At 36.0% G+C, this 26,453-nt stretch overlaps 1 protein-coding gene across 2 annotated transcripts in view; it reads left to right on the forward strand.

Annotated features, from left to right (window-relative positions):
* The window catches only part of REDIC1 (regulator of DNA class I crossover intermediates 1), a 92,724-nt gene that overhangs the window by 62,934 nt on the left and 3,337 nt on the right, over positions 1-26,453 (forward strand). Inside the window, exons 11-12 of one of the 2 annotated variants that reach the window (XM_005570577.5) lie at positions 672-735; positions 16,529-16,611. In XM_005570577.5, the coding sequence (XP_005570634.3) occupies positions 672-735; positions 16,529-16,611 (147 nt within the window). The remainder of the gene's footprint in view (positions 1-671; positions 736-16,528; positions 16,612-26,453) is intronic. The other variant, XM_074006598.1, reaches the window with a different exon arrangement.

Here is a 26,453-nt window from a genome sequence, read left to right on the forward strand (position 1 = left end):
ACAAATGACTGATGATCTAACTTAGGAAATTAAATAAAGAATAACAAATTTCCAAATTGCCTTAATATGTTTGTCTTTGTTCAGCTGCATTTACTATGATTATCTGAAGCTTTTCCTTTTTCTCAGTAATTCATTTCTTGGCAAGTGTCTCTTCTGTTGCTTGTCATTTTAAAACCAATTTAAATTTCATTTTATTGTTCACCACAGGCTAATTTTTCTTTGTGATTTAAAAATAAACCATGTTGGCCGGGCGCGGTGGCTCAAGCCTGTAATCCCAGCACTGTGGGAGGCCAAAGCGGGTGGATCACGAGGTCAGGAGATCAAGACCATCATGGCTAACATGGTGAAACCCCGTCTCTACTAAAAAAAAAATAAAACATTAGCCGGGCGTGGTGGCGGGCGCCTGTAGTCCCAGCTACTTGGGGGGCTGTGGCAGGAGAATGGCGTGAATCCAGGAGGCGGAGCTTGCAGTGAGCTGAGATGGTGCCACTGCACTCCAGCCTGGGGACAGAGCGAGACTCCATCTCAAAAAAAAAAAAGAAAAAAAAAGTTGAACTGAAGTAATGTAAAAGAAAAGTACTATAAAATGAATTGGTGGTGTAAATAGGGTAGATATAAGTGAATATTATTATGTATACTTAGGAATTGTTAACATTTTGGTTTTCTCCTAGATTCTGATGGAAGAAGGAGGAATATGCTCTTTAAAAAGCAGGCCAACATCTACTGAGAAAATCTGTCAGTATAACTGTATAAGTTAATTTTACTCTATTTTAAAAACTAACAATTAAATAGAAATCAGTTAAATTTGAAGTGATTTTTTGGATGTTTGCCAACAAATATATATCATGGATATTTTAGTACTGCTAATGCAATTGACTCTTTAAAATTACTTTTATATTTTTTTAAATATACATAATGAGTACATTAATGTATATGTACAGTTTAGCAAATAAGAATAAAACAGATAACCCTCATACTCACTAGGTAGCTTAAGAAATAATACATAATACTTCTGAAGATTTCTTCTTTTGTATTTCATATCCTGCCCTCTAGAGGTAACTATTTCCTTGAATTTGTTTTTTGTTATAACACAGACTTTTTAGTTGCTTTATTTTGAACTTTCTAGATATTGATCCAACTCTATATATTTTTCTGCAACTTGCTTTTTTTTCCACTCAGTATTATATTTTGTGGTTCACCTGCTTTGATACTTGTAGATTTAGTACATTTATTATTTTTCCTGCTATACAGCATTCTGTTGTATGAATATATCACAATTTATGTATCTTCTAACAATGGATATTTAGGTGGTTTTGAATATTTTGCTTACGTTGTTTCGAATATTTTCCGACGAAGAACAATGCTACTTGGACTATTATTGACATTTTTCCTTGCACACATGTATAAAAAGTTTCTCTAGGATATATTTCTAGGAGTAGAATTGCTAGTTCATATGGTATGCACTTCTTTGCATCTTCAAGGTAATGCAAAATTATTTTCCTAAATGGTTATGCCAGTTGTACCCCTCTTAGCAATGCGTAAGAGTCTTAGTTGTTACATGTTTTCACCAACAGTATCTCAGTCTTTTATCATTACTGGTAATCTGATAGCTCATTGTAGTTCTAATTTATATTTCTCTGACTACTAATTAGGTTAACTGGCCATCGATGTTTCATTTGTGAAATGTCATTTGCTCATGTTCCTTTTCTGAAGTTTGGTTTTCTTTATGGGATGTGTCTTTTATATGTCTATATCTCCTATATATATTTTATGTGTCCTGGATACTGACTGCTTGTAGGCTTGTGTGTAGCAAATACTTCATATTTGAGCAATCTTTTAATTCTATACTGTCTTTTTACAGACAGAAGTTTCATGTTGATCTGGTACTCTTTTAGGTATTCTGTGATAGCATAGTCCTTCATGTTATCTAGTCTGATGGAATACCTTGAAACTTTTTATAATTTAATTTTTTGAATATGTAAAATACTAGTCTGGTTTCTGTCCTTATCGTCCCTGCCCTATTTCCTTCTGCAATATGAGTATTTTTTTTTTTTTTTTTTTTTGCTGCTTTCTGGTTTCTCATTCCAGTCCATTTAAAAAAAAATAAATCCCAAAAATATATAAACACATACATAACCATGAGTCTTAGTTTCCTGCCTTTCTCATTCTAAATGTAATATAGAATATTTTATAAAAGAATTAAGTGAATTCATTTATTTAATAAAATATCCTATAGATTCCTCTGTGTTAGTGCTAGGTATTTCTTCATCCTTTACGTATGACCATTTAGTAGTCCATTACATGCATGAACTGTAGTTTTTTCAGTCAATGCCCTATTGATGGACATTTGGGCTATTTCCAGTATATTTTTCTTACAAATACTGTTTAAGTAAACAACTTTGTGCAATGTTTCTTATTTGTGAAAGTACATTTTCAGGGTAATTTCTGGGATGGACATTGTTGAGTTGAAGGAGAAATATGCTGGTATTTGATAGATATTGCTGAATTTCAATTTTGATATATGTATATTTCCAAGTTCCTTGTGTCATCATTTGGCAATTCCATTAGCAGTGTATATTTTATTCCACAGCCTCACCAACAGGGATTGTGGTCAAATTTAGGAATTTTGCTGAGTCTCGCAGGGGGATGGACAGATAGAAGTGTTTGTTTGCACTTCGCTATGTGTGAAGTTGAGCATCTTTAAAAAATGTTCATTGGTTATTTGCGATTCTTTTTCTGTGAATTCTCCATTCACATCTTTTGCCCCCTTGGGTTTTGGCATTTTTTTCCTTGATATTTAAGAGATCTTTAAGAGATATTAAGAGATCTTTAAATATTAACAAGATGTAGATGAGGGGTGAAACAAGATGGCGGAATAGAAGACACCACCCACAAGCACACCAATTTAACAACTCTCTACACACAAAAAACACCTTCCTAAGAACTGTGTAAGAGCACTCATAGTACCTGGTTTTAACTTCTCATCACTGAAAGAGGCACTGAACAAGTAGGAAAAATAGTCTTGTGTCACTGACGCCACCCTTCCCCCATTCCCTGGGAGTGGGACACAGTGCGGAGAGTGATTCTTTGTACTGGGGAGAGGGACAGTTAGTGTAGCAATTTTGAGGCATTGAACTCAGTGCTGTGTTGTAACAGAAGGCAAAACTGGACCAAACTCAGCTGATGTCTACCCATGGAGAGAGTATTTAAACTAGCCCTAGCCAGAGGGGAATTGCTGATGCTTGTGGTCAATACTTGAGTTTGCATAAGCCCTCCTATTATGGGCTAAAGTGCTCTGGTGCTCTAAGTAAATTTGAAAGGCAGTCTAGGCCACAAGGACTACAACTCCTAGGTGAGTCCTAGTGCTGAACTAGGGCCAGAGACTGTGGACTGGGGATGGCATGTGTTCTATTGAATCACCAGTTGGGGCAGCTAAGGGAGTATGGGAGTCACCCCTCCCTTAACCCAGACCACTCAGCTTGCAGCTCCAAAACAGACCCCTTCCTTCTGCTTGAGGAGAGGAGAGGGAAGAGTGGGGAGGACTTTGTCTTACATCCTGCATACCAGATTAGCCACAGTAAGATAGCGCACAGGTCAGAGTCATGATGTCCCCTTTCCAGGCCCTAGCTCCAAGATGACATTTCTGGATACTCTTTGGGCAAGAAGGACACCTATATCCTTGAAGGGAAGGACCCAATCCTGGCAGGATTCATCACCTGCTAACTGAGGAGCCTGGGGCCCTGAATAACCATCAGTGATATCCAGGGACTGCATTGAGGGCCTTGGGTGAGACTCTGAGACTTGGTGGCATCAGGTGAGTCTCAGTACATTTCCAGCTGTGATGGATATAGGACAAGACTCTTCACTTGAGAAAAGCAGAGAGAAAAGTAAAGGGGACTTTGTCTTGCATCTTAGGTACCAGCACAGCCATGGGGGTAGAATACCAAGTAGGCTCTTGGGGTCCCCAATTCCAGGACTTGGCTCTTGGATTCCAGGACTTGGCTCTTGGATGGCATTTCTGGACCTGCCCTGGACCAGAGGGGGAGTCCACTGTGCTGAGGGGTGACTCCCAGCTAGGCATCATTCACCACAAGCTGACTGAAGAACCCTTGGGTCATAAGGGAACATCACTGGTACTCTGGCAGTACTCCCTGTAGGCCTGGGTTGTGATGGCCATGGGTTGAAGTTCGTCTGCCTTTGGAAAGGGAAGACTGGGAAGGACTGTGTCTTGTGGTTTGAATGTAAGCTCAGCCCCAGTAAAATAGAATACCAGGTAGGCTGCTAAGGTTTTTGACTGTAGTTCCTGGCTCCCAGTTCTGAGACAGCACTTCTGGATCCACCTGGGGCCTGGGGGAACTTGACATCCTGAAGGGAAGGACACAGACCTGGCCAGCTTTGCCACCCATGGATTGTAGAGCCCTAGGGCCTTGAGAAAGCATAGACAGTAGCGGGGTAGTGGTTACAGTGGACCTTGGTTGAGACCCAGTGCTGTGCTGGTTTAACATCTGACCAAGCACAGTCCTGATGGTCGTGGCGATGGGGGTGCTTATGTCACTCCACCCTGAGCTTCAGATGGCTCAGAACGGAGAGGGAGACTATTCATTTGGAAGAAAGTAAGGGCAGTGACAAGAGTCTCTGCTTGGTAATGCAGAAAATTTTCCCAGATATTGTCTAAGACAATCAAGGCAGTATGTCTACAAGTCTGCAAGAACCACAGCGTTGGGGTGCCCCTAAAGCAGATACAGCTTAGATCTTAACACCCAAGTCCTTTTTGAGTTCCTGGAAAGCATTCCCAAGATGTATGAGAACAAGCCCAGACTGTGAAGACTGCAATAAATAGCTAACTCTTCAATGCCCAGGTACAAATGAACATCTACAAGTAGCAAGACCATCCAGGAAAACGACTTCACCAGATGAACTAAATAACGCACCAAGGACCAACCCTGGAGAAATGGACATATGTGACCTTTCAGACAGAGTATTAAAAATAGCTGTTTTGAGGAAAGTGAAATTCAAGATAACAAAGAGAAGGAATTCAGAAGTATATCAGACAAATTTAACAAAGAGATTGAAATAATTAAAAAGAATCAAGCGTAAATTCTGGATCTGAAAAATGCAATTGACATATTGAAGAATGCATTAGAATCTTAATAGTAGAATTGATCAAGCAGCACAAAGAATTAGTGAGCTTGAAGGCAGACAGTTTGAAAATACACAGTCAGAGGAGACGAAAGAAAAAAGAATAAAAAAGAATGAAGTATGCCTGCAGGATCTAGAAAATAGCTTCAAAAGGGCAAATCTAAAAGTAGTTATTGGCCTTTTACCTCCTAAACCTAGAGAAACATATCAATATCCAAGTATAAGAAGGTTGTAGAACACCTAGCAGATTTAACCCAAAGAAGACCACCTCAAGGCATTTAATAAACTCCTAAAGATCAAGGATAAAGAAAGGATTCTAAAAGTGGCAAGAGAAAAGAAACAAATAATATACAATGGAGCTATAATACGTCTGGGAGCAGACTTTGCAGTGGAAACCTTACAAGCCAGGAGAGAGTGGCATGACATATTTAAAGTGCTGAAGGAAAAAACCTTTTACCCTAAAATAGTATATCCAGCAAAAATATCCCTCAAACATGAAGTAGAAATAAAGACTTCCTAGACAAAGAAAAGCTGAGGGATTATCAATACCAGACCTGTTCTGCAAGAAAATGCTAAAACGAATACTTCAATCAGAAAGAAAAGAAAGTTAATGAGCAAGAAGAAATCATCTGAAGGTAAAAAACTCACTGATAATAATAAGTACACAGAAAAACAGAATATTATAACACTGTAAATGTGGTGTGCAAACTACTCATATCTGAAGTAGAAACACTAAATGATGAACTAATCAAAAATAGTAACTATATCAACTTTTCAAACCATAGAGTATATAATAAGATATATATAGAAACAACAGAAAGTTGAAAAGCAGAAGAATGAAGTTAAGGGGTAGAATTTTTACTAGTTTTCTTTTTGCTCATTTTTTATGCAAACAATTAAGTTGTTATCAGCTTAAAATCATGGGTTCTAAGATTGTATTTGCAAGCGTTATGATAAAATCATACAACAGATACACAAAAAATAAAAAGTGAGAAAATAAATTATATCACCAGAGAAAATCACCTTTACTAAAAGGAAGACAAGAAGGAAGGAAAGACGAGATGACCACAAAACAGCCAAAAAACAGATAACAAAATAGCAGCAGTAAGTCCTTACTTATCAATAATGACTTTGACTGTCAATGGATTAAACTCTCCAATCAAAAGATATAGAGTGGCTGAATAGATAAAAAATAAAACCCAATGATCTGTTGATATAAGAAACACATTTTACCTATAAAGACACACAGAGACAGAAAATAAAGGGATAGAAAAAGATATTCCAAGCCAATAGAAACCAAAAAAGAGCAAGAGTAGCTAAATGTATATTAGACAAAATAAATTTCAAGACAAAAATTATAAGAGACCAAAGAAGGTCATTATATAAACTCTGATGCAACTTAATGAAACTTAATCCCTAATGCAACAGTGTTAAGAGGTGAGACCATTAAAGAGGTAGTTAGGACATGAGGGCTCCACACTCGTGGAGGGGGCCAATTCAGAAAGAGGATATAACAATTTAAAATATATATGCACCCAACACTGAAGCACTCAGATATATAAAGCAAATATTATTAGAGTGAAGGAGGAAGAGATACACCCCCAATACAATAATAGTTGGAGACTTCAACATTCCTCTTTCAGCATTAGACAGATCTTCCAGAAAGAAAACAATGATGAAACACCAGACTTCATCTGTATTATAGATCAAATGGACCTAATAGATATTTACATAACATTTCATCCAGTAGCTACAGAATAGACATTCTTTTCCTCAGCACATGGATCATTCTCAAAGATAGACATACGTTAGGCAACAAAACAAGTCTTAAAACGTTTTTGAAAATTGAAATGATATCAAGTATCTTTTCTAACTACAATGGAATAAAACTAGAAATCAACAATGAGGAATTTTGGAAACTATACAAATACATGAAAATTAAACAATATGCACCTGAATGACCAGTGGGTCAATGAAGAAATTAAGAATGAAATTGAAAAATTCCTTGAAACAAATGATAATTGAAACACAATATACCAAAACCTGTGGGATACAGCAAAAGCAGTGCTAGGAGGGAAGTTTGTAGCTCTAAAAGCCTACATCAAAAAAGAAGAAAAACAACAAATAATCAACTTACCTATATATCTTAAAGAACTAGAAAAGCAAGAACAAACCAAACCCAAAATTAGTAGCAGAAAAGAAATAATAAAGACAAACAGAAATAAATGATATTGAAATGAAGCAAACAGTACAAAATATCAATGAAACAAAAAGTTGGTTTTTGAAAAATTAAACAAAATTGACAAACATTTAGCTAGACTAAGAAAAAGAGAGAAGATTTAAATAAAATCAGAGATGAAAAAGGAACATTATAGCTGATAACAAGAATCGAAAGGATCATTAGTGGCTACTGTGAATGACTACATGCCAATAAGTTGGAAAATATAGAAGAAATGGATAAATTCCTAGACACGCACAATCTACCAAGATTGAACCACGAAGAAATCCAAAACCTGAACAGTCCAATAATCAGGAACTAGATTGAAGTTGTAATAAAAAGTCTCCCAGGAAAGAAAAGCCTGGGACTTGAAGGCTTCACCACTAAATTCTACAAAACATGTAAAGAAGAACTAATACCAGTCCTACTAAAAATATTCTGAAAAATGGAGGAAGAGGGACTACTTCCAAACCCGTTCTATAAGGCAGTGTATTACCCTGATACCAAAACCGGACAAATACATCAAGAAAAGAAAACTACAGGTCAGTGTCTCTGATGAATGTTGATGCAAATATCTTCAACAAAATACTAGCAAATACAATTCAAAAGTACATTGAAAAGATTATTCATTATGACCAAGTGGGATTTATCCCTGGGATACAAGAATGGTTCAAGATACACAAATCAATCAATGTGATACATCATAACAGCAGAATGAAGGGCAAGAAACATATGAACATTTCAATTGATGCTGAAAAAGCATTTGATAAAAATTTAGCATCCCTTCATGATAAAAATCGTCAAAAAACCCTGAATATAGAAGGAACATAACTCAACATAATAACAGCCAGATATGATAGACCCACAGCTAGTATAGTACTTAATGGGGAAGAACTGAAAGGCTTTCATCTAAGATCTGGAACATGACAAATATGCCCACTTTCATTCTTATTCAACATAGTACTGGAAGTTCTATCTACAGCATGAGAAAAGAGAAAGAAATAAAGGGCATCCAACCTGGAAGAAAGAAGTCAAATTATCCTTGTTTGCCAATGATGTGGTCTTACATTTAGAAAAACCTAAAGACTCCATCAAAAACCTATTAGAATTGATAAACAAAATCAGTAAAGTTGCAGGAGGCAAAATCAACGTACAAAATTCAGTAGCATTTTTATATGCCAACAGTGAACAGTCTGAAAAAAATTTTTTTAAGTAGTTCCATTTACTGTAGCCACAAATAAAGTTAAGTACCTAGGAATTAACCAAAGAAGTGAAAGAGCTCAATAATAAAGACTGTAAAACACCGATGAAAGACACTGAAGAGGACACCAAAACATGGAAAGATGTTCCCTGTTCATGGATTAGAAGAATCAATATTGTTTATAATGTCCATACTACCTGAAGCAATCTACATATTCAATGCAATCCCTATCAAAATACGAATGACATTATTAACAGAAATTGAAAAACTAATCCCAAAATTTACATGGAACCATGAAAGACCAAGAATAGCTGAAGTTATCCTAAGCAAAAGAAACAAAACTGAAGGAATAGCATTACCTTACTTCAAATTATACTGCAGAATTATAGTAACCAAAACAGCATGGTACCAGCATAAAACAGACACATAGACCAATGGAACAGAATAGAGAACCCAGAAGCAATTCCACACATTTCCAATGAATTCATTTTTGATAGAGGTGCCAAGAACATGCACTGGGAAAAGACAGTCTCTTCAATGAATGTTGCAGGGAAAACTGGATATCTGTATGCAGAAGAATGAAACTAGACCCCTATCTCTCACCATGTACAAAAATCAAAGCAAAATGGATTAAAGACTTAAATCTAAGACCTTGAACTATGGAACTACCACAAGAAAACACTGAGGAAATTCCCCAGGACATTCGTTTGAGTAAAAATTTCTGGAATAATAACAAGCATAGGGAACCAAAGCAAAAATGGACAAATGGGATCACATCAAGTTAAAAAGCTTCTACACAATAAAGGAAACAATCAGTAAAGAGACAACCCATAATGGGAGAAAATATTTGCAAATTACCCATCTGGCAAGGGATTAATATAATATATAAGGAGTTTAAACAACTGTATAGAAAAAAAATCTAATAATCTCAAGAAGAAATAGGCCACATATTTGAATAGACATTTTTCAAAAGAGACATACACATGGAAGGGGCATGTGAAAAAGTACTCAACATCATTGATCATCAAAGAAATGCAAATCAAAAGTAAAGTGAGATATCATCTCACCTCGGTTAAAATGACATATCCCAAAGACAGGCAATAACAAACGCTGGTGAGGATATGGAGAGACGGAACCCTTATACACTATCGATGGTAACATTAATTAGTACAACCACTATGGAGAATAGTTTGGAGGTTCCTCAAAAAACTAGAAATAGAGCTACCATGTGATCAAGCAATCCCACTGCTGGATATATACCCAAAAGAAAGGAAATCAGTATATTAAAGAGATACCTGCACTCCCATGTTTGTTGCAGCACTGTTCGTGATAGCCAAGATTTGGAAGCAACCTAAGTGTCCATCACAAAATGAATCGCTAAAGAAAATGTGTTAATTAAACACAATCTAATAATCTAATTATATGTAATCTAATAATGATAATTATTGTTTTATAATGTTTAATTTCTTGAGAAGTTACACCCCTCCTTTCATTTTTTTAAAAAGGTTTTTTTCTGGTTATTCTTGATTACTTTTTCATATAACCTTTAAAATCAACTTGCCTAACTCCAGAAAATATCATAAAAAAAGAATAATCCTGTCATTTGCAACAGCATGGATGGAACTGGAGGTTATTATGTTAAGTGAAACAAGCCAGGCCCAGAAAGACAACACATGTTCTCACTTATTTGTGGGATCTAAAAATCAAAGCAATTGAACTCATGGAAATAAGAGGGTAGAAGAATGGTTACTGGAGGCTAGAAAGGGTAGTGGTGGGGTTGGGAGGGTGGTGATGGTTAATGGGTACAAAAATTTTAATTAGAAAGAATGAATAAGACCTACTATTTGCTAGCACAGCAAGGTAGCTATAGTGAATAAAAAATGAATTGTACATTTTAAAATAACGAAAACAATATAATCAGATAACACAAAGGATGAATGCTTTAGGGGATGAATACCCCAGTTTTCATGTGATTATTATACATTGTATCCCTGTATCAAAACATCTCATATACCCCGTAAATATATGCACCTACTATGTATCCATAAAAATTAAAAAGTAAAAGCATGTATATTTTGATATGTGGCAAATGTTTTCCTCTAGTTTAATGTTGGTTTTTGATTTATTTTGTTTAGTCTTTGCATATAGTGTCTCTTGCTTTGCAGAAGGTTTATCTTCTTTATGTAGTTAAATTGATCAATTTTTTCTTTTATTTCTGGATTTAGACTCTCCAGACTCTCCACACTTCCAAGTTACAAAAGAACATACCATATTTTCTTCTAGTATTAGTATGCTTTTATATTTTTAAATTTAGTTCTTTAATCCATTTGGATTTTGAGTTGATTTAAGGCATGAGGTTTCTATCAGTCCAAGGTTTTGTTTGTTTGTTTGTTTTTGAGACGGAGTCTGGCTCTGTCGGCCAGGCTGGAGTGCAGTGGCGCAATCTCAGCTCACTGCAAGCTCCGCCTCCCAGGTTCACGCCATTCTTCTGCTACCACGCCTGGCTAATTTTTTACATTTTTTTAGTGGAGACGGAGTTTCACCATGTTAGCCAGGATGGCCGCGATCTCCTGACCTCGTGATCCCCCTGCCTCGTCCTCCCAAGGTGCTGGGATTACAGGCATGGGCCGCCGCGCCCAGCCAAGTTTTAAAAATACATCTTTTCCCTAGGTATTTGTGATACTACCTTTTTTATATAATAACTTTTCATATGTAGCTAACCTATTGTGTGGATTTCTTAATTGTTTCATTGATCTTTCCTAATCTTCATGTGCCAATACCATACCGCTTTTTAAAAATCATCTTTTTATAAATGTTTAATTTCTTGAAGAATTACATGCCTCTTTGCACTTTTTAAAAAGTTTTTTCTGGTTATTGTTGGATTGCTTTTTCATATAACGTTTAAAATCAACTTAAGTCCAAAAGAAAAGTTTTAATTTTTATTAGGAAACTGTTAACTGTGTTAGTTTAGTGTGAATTATTATCCTAATAATGTTGAGTAGTCTATCTAAGAACATAAGATGTCCTTTCATTAATTCAGTCTAGTTTTTATATTTAGTAGTTGCTTAAAATACCTTCAAGCACTTTCCTGAAGTCTTCCTCACATAGATTCTGCATGTTTCTTTTTAGATTTATCTGTAGTGCCTTCTGACACACACACACAGCTACTTTAGCATGAATATATATCCTGTGTTTCTGTATTAAGTAAGATTCTGAATTTGGGGCTTAGGCTCGTGTGTGTGTGTGTGTGTGTGTGTTTTGCCAATAGCTTTTTTTTCTTGTGAGGTGTTTTTGATGAATCAGTAATTTGGGAGAAAGTGATTCTTAGCATCTATGGGATCTATGGGAATGATTATTAATTTTTATTCATATGTCTTTTTGCATTATTGTTGCAAAAAAGCATGCAACATAACATTTATCCTCTCAACAGTTTCCAGGTGTACAATACAATATTGTCAACCACATGCACATTGTTGTGTAACAGACCCTCGTCCTGTCTCTCACACTCCCTAAACAACAATTTCCTACTTGCCACTCTCCCCAGCCCCTGACCATTACCATTTTACCTTCTGTTTCTATATTCTACTTATATACCTAGTAGGTGAAATCATGTAGTATTTATCTTTTTTATAATGGCTTGTTTCACTTAACATAATGTCCTTAAGTTTCATCCACATTGTAGTATATAACAAGATTTCCTTCTTTTTCATTGCTGAATAGTATTCAATTGTATGCATATACCATATTTTCTTTATCCATTCTTTCATTGATTGTCATTTAGGTTGTTTCTGACTCTTGGCTATTGTGAATAATGCTGCAATGAACATAAGTATGCAAATATCTCTTCTAGGTCCTGCTTTCAGTTATTTTAGATATATATTCAGAAGTTATATTTCTGGATTATATAGTAGTTCTATTTTTATTTTTTTGAGAAATCTTCATACCATTTTCCGTAGTTGCTGCACCATTTTACATTCCCACCAGCAGTGCAGAAAGGTTCCAGTTTTTCTACATCCTTGCCAATATTTGTTATTTTTTGTTTTTTTCTGACAGTGGTCACCCTAAGAGGTGTGAGGTGATACTTCATTTTGATATAGATCTTTTTTTTTTTTTTTTGAGACGGAGTCTCACTCTGTCACCCAGGCTGGAGTGCAGTCGCCGGATCTCAGCTCAGTGCAAGCTCCGCCTCCCGGGTTTATGCCATTCTCCTGCCTCAGCCTCCTGAGTAGCTGGGACTACAGGCGCCCGCCACCTCGCCTGGCTAGTTTTTTGTATTTTTTTTTTTTTTTTTTTTTTTTTAGTAGAGACGGGGTTTCACTGTGTTAACCAGGATGGTCTCGATTCCTGACCTCGTGATCAGCCCGTCTCGGCCTCCCAAAGTGCTGGGATTACAGGCTTGAGCCACCGCGCCCGGCCCGATATAGATCTTTTTAAATGGTGAATTTTACTAATGGATTTTGTGATTTGGACCATCTTAGCATTCCTATAGTAAATTCCACCAAGTCCTGCTGTGTTGTGATTCTTTGCTCTTCTTTTTATTCTGTTCTTTTTAAAAATTTTAATACTTTTTTAGTGTAAGGTTTTCGTATTAGTATTCATAAGTGAGATTTTCCTGTAGAGAGAGAATGTGTGTATGTGTGTGCAATCTTTATCAGATTTTGATATTGATGTTATACCAGATACAGAAAAGTTTTTAAATGTACATACAGGCAAAAATCTTGGCTATTTGAAAGCCTTCTTGAAACTTGAATCTTTTGCTTCTTCTCTATCCCAATTTCACTGCTTTATTGCAGGTCATAATCACTTCACACCTAGATTATTCAGTTAATCATCTAACTGACTTGATTTCATTGTCTCACCTCTCTTTAATGCATCCTTAGGTAACATCATGGACAATCTAAAATGTACCTCCATTAATGTTTAGAAATATTTGCACATTCTTTTCCCTCTATCCCACATGTTAGTTTTTCATCTTGTCTCTGAAAATTGTTTATTCATCATTCAAAACCTATTCTTTATACTTGTGTTTTCTCTAAATTGTCACCAAATCTCTTTCCCTAGGGTTCATCACACTTAGCCGCCTACTACTTTTGTATCTTCTATGATGTCACATCTTATTTTGTGACTTAAAAAATGTGTATCTTTCTCCACTACAAGATTCTGAACACTTTGAGGGCTCTGACCTTGTGTCCCTAATAACTATCACAGTGCCTTACATAAAGTAGTTACTCAATAAGTGGTTTTTTTTTAAGTTTTTAAAAAATTTTTACCACAAATTATTGGGGTACAGGTGATATTTGGTTACATGAGAAAGTAGTGGTGATTTGTGAGACTTTGGTGCACCCATCACCCAAGCAGTAAACACTGCACCATATTTGTAGTCTTTTATCCCTCTCCCTCTTTCCACTCTTTCCCCCAAGTTCCCAAAGTCCATTGTATCATTCTTATGCCTTTGCATCTTCATATCATAGTTCCCACATATCAGTGAGAACATACGATGTTTGGTTTTCCATTCCTGAGTTATTTCACTTAGAATAATAGTTTCCAATCTCATCCAGGTCACTGCAAATACTGTTAATTCCTTCCTTTTTATGGCTGCATTTTTATTCCATCATATATATGTAAATACACACACACACACACACACACACACACACACACCCTGCAGTTTCTTCATCCACTCATTGATTGATGGGAGTTTGGGTTGGTTCCATGATTTTGCAATTGTGAAATGTGCTGCTATAAATGTGTGTGGAAGTATCTTTTTTGAATAATGACTTCTTTTCCTCTGGGTAGATACCCAGTAGTGGGACTCTGGACCAAATGGTAGCCCTACTTTTAATTCTTTAAGGAATTTCCACGCTGTTTTCCATAGCGGCTGTACTAGTTTACATTCCCACCAGCAACGTAGAAGTGTTCTCTGTTCACCAATCCCATGCCAACATCTACTGTTTTTTGATTTTTTGATTATGGCCATTCTTGCAGGAGTAAGGTGATATCACATTATGGTTTTGATTTGCATTTCCCCGATCATTAGTGATATTGAACATTTTTTCATGTGTTTGTTGGCCATTTGTATATCTTCTTTTGAGAATTGTCTATTCATGCCCTTAGCCCACTTTTTTATGAGATTGTTTGTTTTTTTCTTATTGATTTGAGTTCCTTGTAAATTCTGGATATAAGTCCTTTGTCAGATGTATAGATTGTGAAGATTTTCTCCCACTTTGTGGGTTGTCTGTTTACTCTCCTGACTGTTCCTTTTGCCGTGCAAAAGCTCTTTAGTTTAATTAGGTCCCAGCTATATATTTGTTTGATTGCATTTGCTTTTGGGTTCTTGGTCATGAAATCCTTGCCTAAGCCAATGTCTAGAAGGGTTTTTCCCGTGTTATCTTCTAGAATTTTTATAACTTCAGGTCTTAGGTTTAAGTCTGTAATCAATCTTGAGTTGATTTTTCTATAAGGTGAGAGATGAGGATCTCCTACATGTGGCTAGCCAATTATCCCAGCACCATTTGTTGAAAAGGGTATCTTTTCCCCACTTTATGTTTTCATTTGCTTTGTTGAAGATCAGTTGACTGTAAGTATTTGGGTTTATTTCCGGGTTCCCTATTCTGTTCCATTGGTCTATGTGCCTTTTTTATACCAGTACCATGCACATTCCATGTTCATGGATGGGTAGAATCAATATTGTGGAAATGACCATACTGCCAAAAGCAATCTATGAATTCAATGCAATCTCATCAAAATACCACCATCATTCTTCACAGAATTAGAAAAAACAACTCTAAAATCTATATGGAACCAAAAAAGAGCCCGCATAGCCAAAGCAAGACTAAACGAAAATAACAAATCTGAACACATCACACTACCTGATTTCAAACTATACTATAAGGCCATGGTCACCAAAACAAGTGTTTATTTGTACTTATTTTCATTTGCATGCCCTTTCCTGTACTGTTAAAGATGAGAACATTCATTCAGCAGACAAATTTCTTCCTTTCTGATGACTGTGGATTTACAGTACTTATGGACTGAATGAACCTTGTTGGTGAAATGAGGGTGAAATGCCCTTAAATTACGTTGTTAGTAGTAATATTCTACCCTTCATTTTTGTGCACTCTACTTTCTGTTGTCAGGGAGAAACCTGCTTTGTGGGGGTATAAATTTCCTTCTAGAATGATGAAATAAGGGTATCAGAGTTCAGCTAAGTTCTCTCTGCCTCTCAGTTGACTGAAGCTAGATTCTGTTACAGAGAGCATTAGTCCTGGCCTGAGGTGCTCATGGTTTATTGCATATAGGAGGGTATGTGATCTGGTATGTGTTGTTGTTTCATGTTCTGCAGCCTTTTGCTTCTCTTGATAGCAGACTCATTTTCATAAACAAGGTAACAGGAGTGGTTGAAGCTACGGTTGCTCTTTATCATTTATACATAGTAGGGATTCATGACCTACATCTCAATCCCATTTTAAAACTTTACTTGCAATTGTAAAATAGTAATATTAAGCAGATAATGAAAATTTATCAAACTGGATGCTTTGAATAGGTTTTATTCACAGCATTTGATTGCATAGTAAACTTTCATTTACTAGATTGGCAAATGTTTGATGCCTTAGGACTTAATAACTTGGTTTTTTCTTCCTTCCCTCAGGTTAACACTTTATTTGTTCATAAAATATAATTCACATGTTGGAAAAATCAATCCAAGTTTCTTTATTCTGTTTTCTTCACTTACATTATATACCCTTATTTCATTTGTAGCTACACATTTTTTAAGGGTAAAATAAACCCATAAATCCTGTCAGAATTGTAAGGTGCTAAATATCCACAATTTTAACTAATTTTGGTACATTTTAAAGTGTTGTATGTTGTTATCTAAATTTGTTTTATCAGCAGATATCTTCTACTTGGCATATGTATGTTGTAGAGTATTCATAAATACCATTATTCATGTATTAAACCTTTATTTTCAGCTCTTGATTCTGCACAGAGTAGTTGGTCTACCAGTTACTCTCCAAGACCAACCGACAGCTGTTTCAGTTCTAGTTCAGATGTGGTAAGTTATGCTTGTTTCACCTATTAATATATGTTATATTAATTAATAATTATTTGTTTTTCTCATAGTTTACCTTATAAAAATGTTGAGTCAAATAGTGTAAGTAAAAATTAATATAAACAAAAAAGTAAACAAAAATATATACAACTATTTAAAAATATACAAAAGAAAAATGTAAACAAAAATGTAAAATAAAAATGTAAATGAGTACCATTCTTCACATTTGTAAAGATAATGCTTTTACTGCCATTTACAAAACACCTTTTATCCTTTTATCAGGATACTTTATATATATACACATATATATACACATACACATAAACACACACACACATTATGTGTGTACAGTTTATCTTTGAACATTGCAGGGTTTAGGGATGCTGCTCAGTCAGAAATCTGAATAAAATGTTTGACTCTGCAAAACTTAACTACTAATAGCCTACTGTTGGCCAGAATCCTTACTGATAACATAAACAGTTGATTAACACATATTTTGTATGTTGTACATATTATATACTGTATTTATACAATAAAGTAAGCTAAAGAAAAGAAAATATTAATATCTTAAGAAAGAGAAGATATATTTACTATTCATTAAGTAGGAATAGATCATCATAAAAGTCGCAGTCCTCATCATCTTCATGTTGAGTAGGCTGAGGAGGAGAAGGGAGAGGCAGAGTTGGTCTTGCTGTCTCATTGGTAGCAGAGGCAGAAGAGGTGGAGGAGGTAGAATAGGGGACAGGAGAGGCAGGCGCACTTGGTGTAACTTTATGGCAATACATCATTATTTCTTTCTGAGTTTTGATTTTTCGTTTCTCTAAAAATGTTTTTACATGGTACCAATCCTTCTTCTACTGTTTACTTTAGCTTCAGAGCCTGTATCATAGAAAGATCTGTGTCATAAAGAAGTCAAAAGACGTCAACACTTTTGCCAGATTGTCTAATGTCAGAGTTTTCTGGCACTGCTTCTTTTATGTCTTCTTCCTTGTCGTCTGTAACTGGTTCTTAAGTACTCATCTCCATCAAGTTGTCTTCTGTTAATTCCCCTGGAGGGTATCTATTAGCTCTTTAGTTTTTGTAAGCTCCATATCTTGAAACCCTTCACCTTTCACCTTTTTTGCCATATCTACAATCTCTTTCATGATTTTCTTGATTAGCTCTTGTAAATCCTATGAAGTCATGTTCTATATCTAGAACAGTTTTCTCCTGCAGGGATTTCTTTTCTGAGTCTTGATGACTTTCATGGCTTTTTCTATAACAGTAATGGCATGTTCAATGGTATAATCCTTCCAAACTTTTATGATGTTCTCTCTCCTGGATTCTCTTCCATTGCATTGGCCACCCTTTCCGTAGAGCACAATGTATAATGAACCTTAAAGGTCAGTGTGACTCCCTGATCTAGGGACTGAATTAGAGATGTTGTACTTCAAAACATATAAACTACTTTGACGCCTTTGGTATTGAACTCATGGAATGCTGGGTGACCTGGGGCATTATCAATATCAAAATAACTTTAAAAGGCAGTCCGTTACTGGCAAAGCACTGACTGACTTCAGGGACAAAGCACTGATGGAATCAATTCAGAAAAAGCGTTTTTGTTTTCCAGGCCTTCTTGTTGTATTACTGAGAGACTGGCAATTGGTGTTTATCCTTCCCTTCAAAACTTGAAGGCGAGCAGCTTTATAGATAAGGGCAATCTTTGTCATAAACCTGACTGCATTTGCACAAAGCAGTAGAGTTAGCCTATCCCATCCTGCCTTAAATCCTGGTGCTTGCTTCTCTTCCTAATAAATATCCTATGTGGCATGTTTTTTTTTTTTTTTCCCCCCCTGAAATAGGGCACTTTTGTCTCCATTAAAAACTTGTTTAGGCAGATATCCATTTTCCTCAGTGATTTCCTTTAAAGGCATCTGGGAATGTATCTGCTGCTTCTTGGTCTGCAGAAGCTGCTTCCCCTATTACCTTGATATTTTTTAAGCCAAAGCTCTTTCTAAAATTATCAAACCATCTTTTGCTGGCATTAAATTCTCCAGCATTAGATCTTTCAGCTTCCTTTTGCTTTAAGTTGTCATAGAATGGCTTCACTTTTTCTTGAATCACATTAGCGTCTAAAAGTATGCCTTTGTCATAGCAATCCTGCACCCACATAAAAGCTACATTTTTAAAACAACGTAAAAAGGCATTTCACAAAAGTACATTTGCCTTCACAAGTTTCCTTTTCTTTCTTTTTTTAAAGAACTATACTTACATTTAGCTTTTACTTGTGTATATGTAAACTCATGCACATGAGGCCTTAGAAATTCTAAGGAAGAGATGACTGTCCTTCAATAGCACGTTCTCAACACTATATTACAGTGTTCTCTATTTGTTAACTAGTTCCATTCCCTGAAAGAAAAGACCAAATAATGCATCTCCAAAGGATCCTGCTTATAATTACATTTTAAATGTATATGCATAAACATATTATAATAAGTACTTATGAACAAAGGTAAGAAATATCAGTTAACCAGGCATGATGGTTCCTGCTTGTAATCCCAGCATTTTGGGAGACTGAGGTGGGCAATTGCTTGAGCCCAGGAGTTCGTGACCAGCCTGGACAACATGGCCAAAGCAAATACAAAAAGTTAGTCAGACATGGTGGTGTGTGCCTGTGGTCCCAGTTACTGGGGAGGCTGAGGTGGAAGAATCACCTGAGCCTGGGAGGTTGAGGTCACATTGAGCCATGATTGTGCCACTGCACTCCAGCCCAGGCAATGGAGTGAGACCCTGTCTCAAAAAAAAAAAAAAAAAAATCACCAATAACATGTTATCAACACTAGATTACAAGGTTATCTATTTGTTAAACAGTTGAATTCTCTGAAAGAATATAACTCAAATTGCTTCACTAAAGAAGCATGCTTAGATTTACCTTTTATTTATTTTTTGTTGATGTATAATATTTATACATACTTAATCAGGTATATATGATGTTTTGTTACATGACTCGAATGTGTAATGATCAAGCCAGAATATTTAGGATATCTATCACCTTGAGTATTTATTTCTCTGTGTTGGGACCATTTTAAGACATAGCTACTAGCTATTTTGAAATATACATTTGTTTTTAACTGTAGTTATCCTACTCTGCTATTAAACATTAGAACTTATTCCTTCTATCTAACTGTGTGTTTGTACCCATTAACCAACCTCTCTTCATCCCTCCCACCCCCTGACAATGACACCTTTCCCAGTCCCTGGTATCTATCATTCTACTCTCAACCTGCATGAGATCAACTTTTTTAGTTCCCATATGTGAGTGAGAACATGTCATATTTGTCCTTCTGTACATGGTCCTTATGCTGGGTTTATGTATCTTAAAATGGCGAGAAACTGCAGCTGCAGACCCCAGTTTATAGTACATACCAAGCAGTTCAAGCAATTAATTAATGCCATGACTTTTCTCTGCTTCTTGGGAGCACTTCCAGCATCACTAGTGGCATTTCATGTGGCTCCTTGGATGTTATTCAAGGTGTATGTTACTGCACTAAACATAGTGAAAAATATGCAAGAACCACAAGAGATCACGTTTTACTACAATATGCAATTTACCAGAGAGTCCGCAACAGCAACAAGAGGTGGCTATGAAATTATTACAGTAGTACAGTATGTGCTACAGTTAGTTTTATGCAGTCATGATTTAATACTGAATATTTGTTTACATTTCTCTATGTTTATTTACATTTGTCTTGGTTGTAAATGGTGCCACTTATGGCCATGTTTGTGTGCAAAAGTTTTGATAAATTTTAACTTTTCATAATAGATCCGTGTATATTTTACAGTAGTAAATTATAAAGTAAACTAGTATCTACAGATATTTTATGCATTCATGATATACTTAACTTTTTCTTATTTTCTGAGTTTTTTCAAATTGTCACGAATCTCTAAAAAGTTTTCTAATGTATTTATTGAAGAAAAATGCACATATAATTGGACCTGTGCAGTTCAAACCTGTGTTGTTCAAGGGTCAACTGTGTATACACACATGATATATAATATATAAAAATATATAGAGATACATTTTCTTTCTTTTAAGAGGCTTTTTAAAAGAACCCATTAATAATAATTGGAAATGTAAAATAACCAATAATATGTTCAAAAATAAACTCTTCACATTTAGATGAAAACTGTAAAATGTTATTGAAAACTGAAACCTGAATAATTGGAGTGACATAGTATATTCTGAGTAGAAATGCTCCATTGCTGGTAAATCACATGTTTAAATGGAATTCTCCTCCATTCATTCTTTCATCTTCATTTTGTTTACCTTTTGTCTCTAATTCACCATCCAAGCAACTCTTGCTAAAGACACCAATGACTTCTATGTTGTTAAATTCATTGGATACTTTTGAATCTATCTCATAAGAACTCCTAATATTGGTATAAATTATTATTTTATTTTTTAAAAAACAATTTTAACTCTTTGCTTTTGTGATAACACACTATCTTGTTTGTCTTCGTGTTTCTCTGAATGCTACTTCATGCCTTTGTCTACTTTTCCTCTACCCCCCATATAAATGTTGTAAAGTTTAGGATTTGACATAGGACAATCTTCTTCTGTTAACCTACACTCTAAACCCTAGGTGATGTTATACACTCCAATGAATTTTGTGCTATCTGCATGATGACAGTTCTTAACTTTAAACTTTAGCCCTCATCTTTATTTAGATGTCCAATTTTCCGTTGAACATATCTTTGATATTTCATAAAAATCTCCATTTCTTCATACCTCAAACTGAATATCCCCTGGTTCTCCACAAATGAGTTTTTCTGACATTTCCTATATCAGTAGATACCTTTTCTGTCCACCCACATGATCATGTCAGAAACTTAGTACTTAACTTTGTCCTTTCTTTCGCTGTCTCATCTACCTCATTCAACCAGATTCCTTCTGTCACTTCATCCAATCAAGTCAATATTTTGTCTTGAACTACTGTGGTTGTTCCCTAAGAAATCTGTCTGCTATCACGCTTGCCCCACTTTCTTCTAGTTAGCAACTCTCACGATCTTTTGCAAACATAAATTGAATCATGTTATTTCCATGTGCAAGTCTTTAGTGGATTCCTATTTTACTTTAGCATCAATATCCCTTACAGTGACTACCGGCCGTCTGCGATATGACCCTGACTAACATCTTCAATTTCTTCTAGTGATCTCCCTCTCTCATCCTGCCCCACACTTACTGACATTTCACTTTTCTTAGCTTGTCAGTGTCTTTTCTGCTTCAGATCTTTTATACAATCTGTTCCCTCTACCTTACTCTTATTCATCCTTTAGGTCTCATCTTAAGTATGTCACTTATTAGAAAAGTCCCTCCTTTGCTCCCCAATCTAATTAGGCCTATCAGTTATGTGCTCACAATGCCTCATATTTGTTCTTTATAACACTTTTTTCGAATCATAATTATATATGCAAGTGTATGATTATTTGACTAACATCATTTCTACCCATCAGAATGTCTGCTCCAAGAGGGTAACATTATTGTTGCTAAATGAGTATTTGTTTGAATAAATAAATGCATTGAGCTTGCTTTCTCTAATTTGTGCTCAGTTTTAATGCTATTTCATAGGCTTACTATTGCTGTTTCAGTGTCAATCAGCTAAAGCCTATACCCCTTTTTATATTTAGTTTTTTACATTAACTTTGTATTTTTAGCTTGAATAATCAATATTTTATATAAGATTTTCATTAAAAGAATATTTTCATTAATTCAGTAATTAAAAGGTAAATTTTTCAAGAATTTTGGAAAATTTATGCCTAGAAAATTGAAATCTAGACCTATTAAAAAGTTCTTAAAGTTTGTCTTTTTTTTTTTTTTAAGTTCTAGGGTACATGTGCATAATGTGCAGATTTGTTACATATGTATACACGTGCCATGTTAGTATGCTGCACCCATTAACTTGTCATTTACATTAGGTACATCACCTAATGCTATCCTCCCCCCTCCCCCCATCCCCCAACCAATGTGTGATCCCCTTCCTGTGTCCAAGGGTTCTCATTGTTCAGTTCCCACCTATGAGTGAGAACATGCGGTGTTTGGTTTTCTGTCCTTGAGATAGTTTGCTGAGAATGATGGTTACCAACTTCATCCATGTCCCTACAAAGGACACGAACTCATCCTTTTTTATGGCTGCATAGTATTCCATGGTGTATATGTGCCACATTTTCTTAATCCAGTCTATCATTGATGGACATTTGGGTTGGTTCCAAGTCTTTGCTATTGTGAATAGTGCTGCAGTAAACATACATGTTTATGTGTCTTTATAGCAGCATGATTTATAATCCTTTGGGTAATACCCAGTAATGGGTCAAATGGTATTTCTAGTTCTAGATCCTTGAGGAAATGCCACTCTGTCTTCCACAGTGGTTGAACTAGTTTACAGTCCCACCAACAGTGTAAAAGGTTTCGTATTTCTCCACATCCTCTCCAGCACCTGTGTTGTTTCCTGACTTTTTAATGATCGCCATTCTAACTGGTGTGAGATGGTATCTCATTGTGGTTTTGATTTGCATTTCTCTGATGGCCAGTGATGATGAGCATTTTTTCATGTGTCTATTGGCTGCATAAATGTCTTCTTTTGAGAAGTGTCTGTTCAGATCCTTTGCCCACTTTTTGATGGGGTTGTTTGTTTTTTTTCTTGTAAATTTGTTTGAGTTCTTTGTAGATTCTGGATATTGGCCCTTTGTCAGATGAGTAGATTGCAAAAATTTTCTCCCATTCTGTAGGTTGCCTGTTCACTCTGATGGTAGTTTCTTTTGTGGTGCAGAAGCTCTTTAGTAATTTAGATCCCATTTGTCAGTTTTGGCTTTTGTGGCATTGCTTTTAGTGTTTTAGACATGAAGTCTTGCCCATGCCTATGTCCTGAATGGTATTGCCTAGGTTTTCTTCTAGGGTTTTTATGGTTTTAGGTCTAACATTTAAGTCTTTAATCCATCTTGAATTAATTTTAGTATAAGGTGTAAGGAAGGGAACTAGTTTCAGCTTTCTACATATGGCTAGCCGGTTTTCCCGGCACCATTTATTAAAAAGGGAGTCCTTTCCCCATTGCTTGTTTTTGTCAGGACCGTCAAAGATCAGATGGTTGTAGATGTTTGGTATTATTTCTGAGGACTCTGTTCTGTTCCATTGGCCTATATCTCTGTTTTGGTACCAGTATCATGCTGTTTTGGTTACTGTAGCCTTGTAGTATAGTTTGAAGTCAGGTAGCATGATGCCTCCAGCTTTGTTCTTTTGGCTTAGGATTGTCTTGGCAATGCGAGCTCTTTTTTGGTTCCATATGAACTTTGAAGTAGTTTTCAACAATTCTGTGAAGAAACTCATTGGTAGCTTGATGGGGATGGCATTGAATCTATAAATAACCTTGGGCAGTATGGCCATTTTCACGATATTGATTCTTCTTATCCATGAGCATGGTATGTTTTCCCATTTGTTTGTGTCCTCTTTTATTTCACTGAACAGTGGTTTGTAGTTCTCCTTGAAGAGGTCCTTCACATCCCTTGTAAGTTGGATTCCTAAGTATTTTATTCTCTTTGAAGCAAATGTGAATGGGACTTCACTCATGATTTAGCTCTCTGTTTGTCTGTTATTGGTGTATAGGGATGCTTGTGATTTTTGCACATTGATTTTCTATCCTGGACTTTGCTGAAGTTTCTTATCAGCTTAAGGAGATTTTGGGCTGAGATGATGGGGTTTTCCAAATATACAATCATGTCATCTGCAAACAGGGACAATTTAACTTCCCTTTTCCTAATTGAATACCCTTTATTTCTTTCTCTTGCCTGATTGCCCTGGCCAGAACTTCCAACACTGTGCCGAATAGGAGTGAGAGGGCATCCCTGTCTTGTGCCAGTTTTCAAAGGGAATGCTTCCAGTTTTTGCCCATTCAATATGACATTGGCTGTGGGTTTGTCATAAATAGTTCTGATTACTTTGAGATATGTCCCATCAGTACCTACTTTATCGAGAGTTTTTAGCATGACGTGCTGTTGAATTTTGTCAAAGGGCTTTTCTGCATCTATTGAGATAATCATGTGGTTTTTGTCTTTGGTTCTGTTTATATGCTGGATTACGTTTATTGATTTGTGTATGTTGAACCAGCCTTGCATCCCAGGATGAAGCCCACTTGATCATGGTGGATAAGCTTTTTGATGTGCTGCTGGATTCAGTTTGCCAGTATTTTATTGAGGATTTTTGCATCAAAGTTCATCAGGGGTATTGGTCTAAAATTCTCTTTTTTTGTTGTGTCTCTGCCAGGCTTTGGTATCAGGATGATGCTGGCCTCATAAAGTGAGTTAGTGAAGATTCCCTCTTTTTCTATTGACTGTAATAGTTTCAGAAGGAATGGTACCAGCTCCTCCTTGTACCTTTGGTAGAATTTGGCTGTGAATCCGTCTGGTCCTGGACTTTTTTTGGTTGGTAGGCTATTAATTATTGCCTCACTTTCAGAGCCTGTTATTGGTCTATTCAGGGATTCAACTTCTTCCTGGTTTAGTCTTGGGAGGGTGTATGTGTCCAGGAATTTACCATTCCTTCTAGGTTTTCTAGTTTATTTGCGTAGAGGTGTTTATAGTATTCTCTCATGGTAGTTTGTATATCTGTGGGATTGTTGGTGATATCCCCTTTATGATTTTTTGTTGCCTCTTTTTGATTCTTCTCTCTTTTCTTCTTTATTAGTCTTGCTAACAGTCTATCAATTTTGTTGCTCTTTTCCAAAAACCAGCTTCTGGATTCATTGATTTTTTTGAAGAGTTTTTGTGTCTCTGCCTCCTTCAGTTCTGCTCTGATCTTAGTTATTTCTTCCCTTCTGCTAGCTTTTGAATTTATTAGTTGTTGCTTCTACAGTTCTTTTAATTATGATGTTAGGGTGTCAATTTTAGATCTTTCCTGCTTTCTCTTGTGGGCATTTAGTGCTATAAATTTCCCTCTACACACTGCTTTAAACGTGTCCCAGAGATTCTGGTATGTTGTGTCTTTGCTCTCACTGGTTCCAAGGAACATCTTTATTTCTGCCTTCATTTCGTTATGTACCCAGTAGTCACTCAGGAGCAGATTGTTTAGTTTCCATGTAGTTGAGAGGTTTTGAGTGAGTTTCTTAATCCTGAGTTCTAGTTTGATTGCACTGTGGTCTGAGAGAAGGTTTGTTATAATTTCTGTTCTTTTACATTTGCTGAGGAGTGCTTTACTTCCAATTATGTGGTCAATTTTGGAATAAGTGTGATGTGGTGCTGAGTAGAAGGTATATTCTGTTGATTTGGGGTGGAGAGTTCTATAGATGTCTATTAGGTCTGCTTGGTGCAGAGCTGAGTTCAATTCCTGGATATCCTTGTTAACTTTCTCTCTTATTGATCTGTCTAATTATGACAGTGGGGTGTTAAAGTCTCCCATTATTATTGTGTGGGTGTGTAAGTCTTTGTAGGTCTCTAAGGACTTGCTGTATGAATCTGGGTGCTCCTGTATTGGGTGCATATATATTTAGGATAATTAGCTCTTCTTGCTGAATTGATCCCTGCACCATTATGTAATGGCTTTCTTTGTCTCTCTTGATCTTTGTTGGTTTAAAGTCTGTTTTATCAGAGACTAGGATTGCAACCCCTGCCTTTTTTTGTTTTCCATTTGCTTGGTAGATCTTCCTCCATCCCTTTATTTTGAGCCTATGTGTGTCTCTGCACTTGAGATGGATCTCCTGAATACAGCACACTGATGGGTCTTGACTCTTTATCCAGTTTGCCAGTCTGTGTCTTTTAATTGGAACATTTAGCTCATTTACATTTAAGGTTAATATTATTATTGTGAATTTGATCCTGTC

Source organism: Macaca fascicularis, chromosome 11 (genome assembly GCF_037993035.2).
Source record: "Macaca fascicularis isolate 582-1 chromosome 11, T2T-MFA8v1.1".
NCBI lineage: Eukaryota > Metazoa > Chordata > Mammalia > Primates > Cercopithecidae > Macaca > Macaca fascicularis.